This window comes from Etheostoma cragini, unplaced genomic scaffold (genome assembly GCF_013103735.1).
Source record: "Etheostoma cragini isolate CJK2018 unplaced genomic scaffold, CSU_Ecrag_1.0 ScbMSFa_2927, whole genome shotgun sequence".
Classification (NCBI taxonomy): Eukaryota; Metazoa; Chordata; class Actinopteri; order Perciformes; family Percidae; genus Etheostoma; species Etheostoma cragini.
In genome coordinates, this window is record NW_023267141.1 from 1 (window position 1) to 725 (window position 725).

The following is a 725-nucleotide window of genomic DNA, read 5'->3' on the forward strand; positions in this document are numbered from 1 at the left end:
GTGTGTGTGTGTGTGTGTGTGTGTGTGTGTGTCCAGGTGGTCCAGATCTTCATCGGTCTGCTGTGTGTCCTCTTCAGTCTGACCTCCCTGTTGTCCCCGGTCCTGATCCTCCACGCTCCGCTGTGCCTCGCCGTCGCCGTACGTATAATAATAATAATAATAATAATAATAATAATAATAATAATAATAATAATAATAATAATAAAAATAATGCTGTCATCAATAATAACTCATGTTGCCGTGGTGACCCAGTTCGTGGTGTCGGGCTCCGTGGCGATGGCGGCGGCGAGACGGACGTCTCTGGGTCTGGTGAGTTCTTCTTCTTCTACCTTTTTCGCGTTTTTTTCACTTTGACTTCTTTTGTTTTTTTTTACTTTTTTTGTCTTCATTTTTCGACAATTTTCACATTTTTCCCAAATGTCTTTTTCTGCGTTCGGCCCGTTTTTTCTTGTCTTTTTTTCACGCCCCTTTTTTGTCGTTTATTATTTTCTTTTTCATTGTTTATCTCGATTTCTTTTATTTATTTATTTTTACTCTTCTCGTCTATTTTTCACATTTTTCAAATGTTTTCGTCGCTGTTTTCACATAATTGTATCGCTATTTTTGCATATTTTTGTTTTTATTTTATCATATAGTTGTTTCTATTTTTGCATATAGTTGTTTCTATTTTTGCATATAGTTGTTTCTATTATTGCATATAGTTGTTTCTATTATTGCATATAGTT

General features: G+C 35.3%; 1 protein-coding gene across 1 annotated transcript in view; it reads left to right on the forward strand.

The window, feature by feature from the left end:
* Window positions 1–6: 6 nt before the first annotated feature.
* si:dkey-7j14.6 (uncharacterized protein LOC556585 homolog) overlaps window positions 7–725 on the forward strand; it is a gene marked incomplete at both ends in the record, with an annotated part of 1297 nt that continues 578 nt past the window's right edge. The window contains 2 exons of the mRNA XM_034865849.1: window positions 7–138; window positions 253–309. Of these exons, the coding sequence (XP_034721740.1) occupies window positions 7–138; window positions 253–309 (189 nt within the window). The remainder of the gene's footprint in view (window positions 139–252; window positions 310–725) is intronic.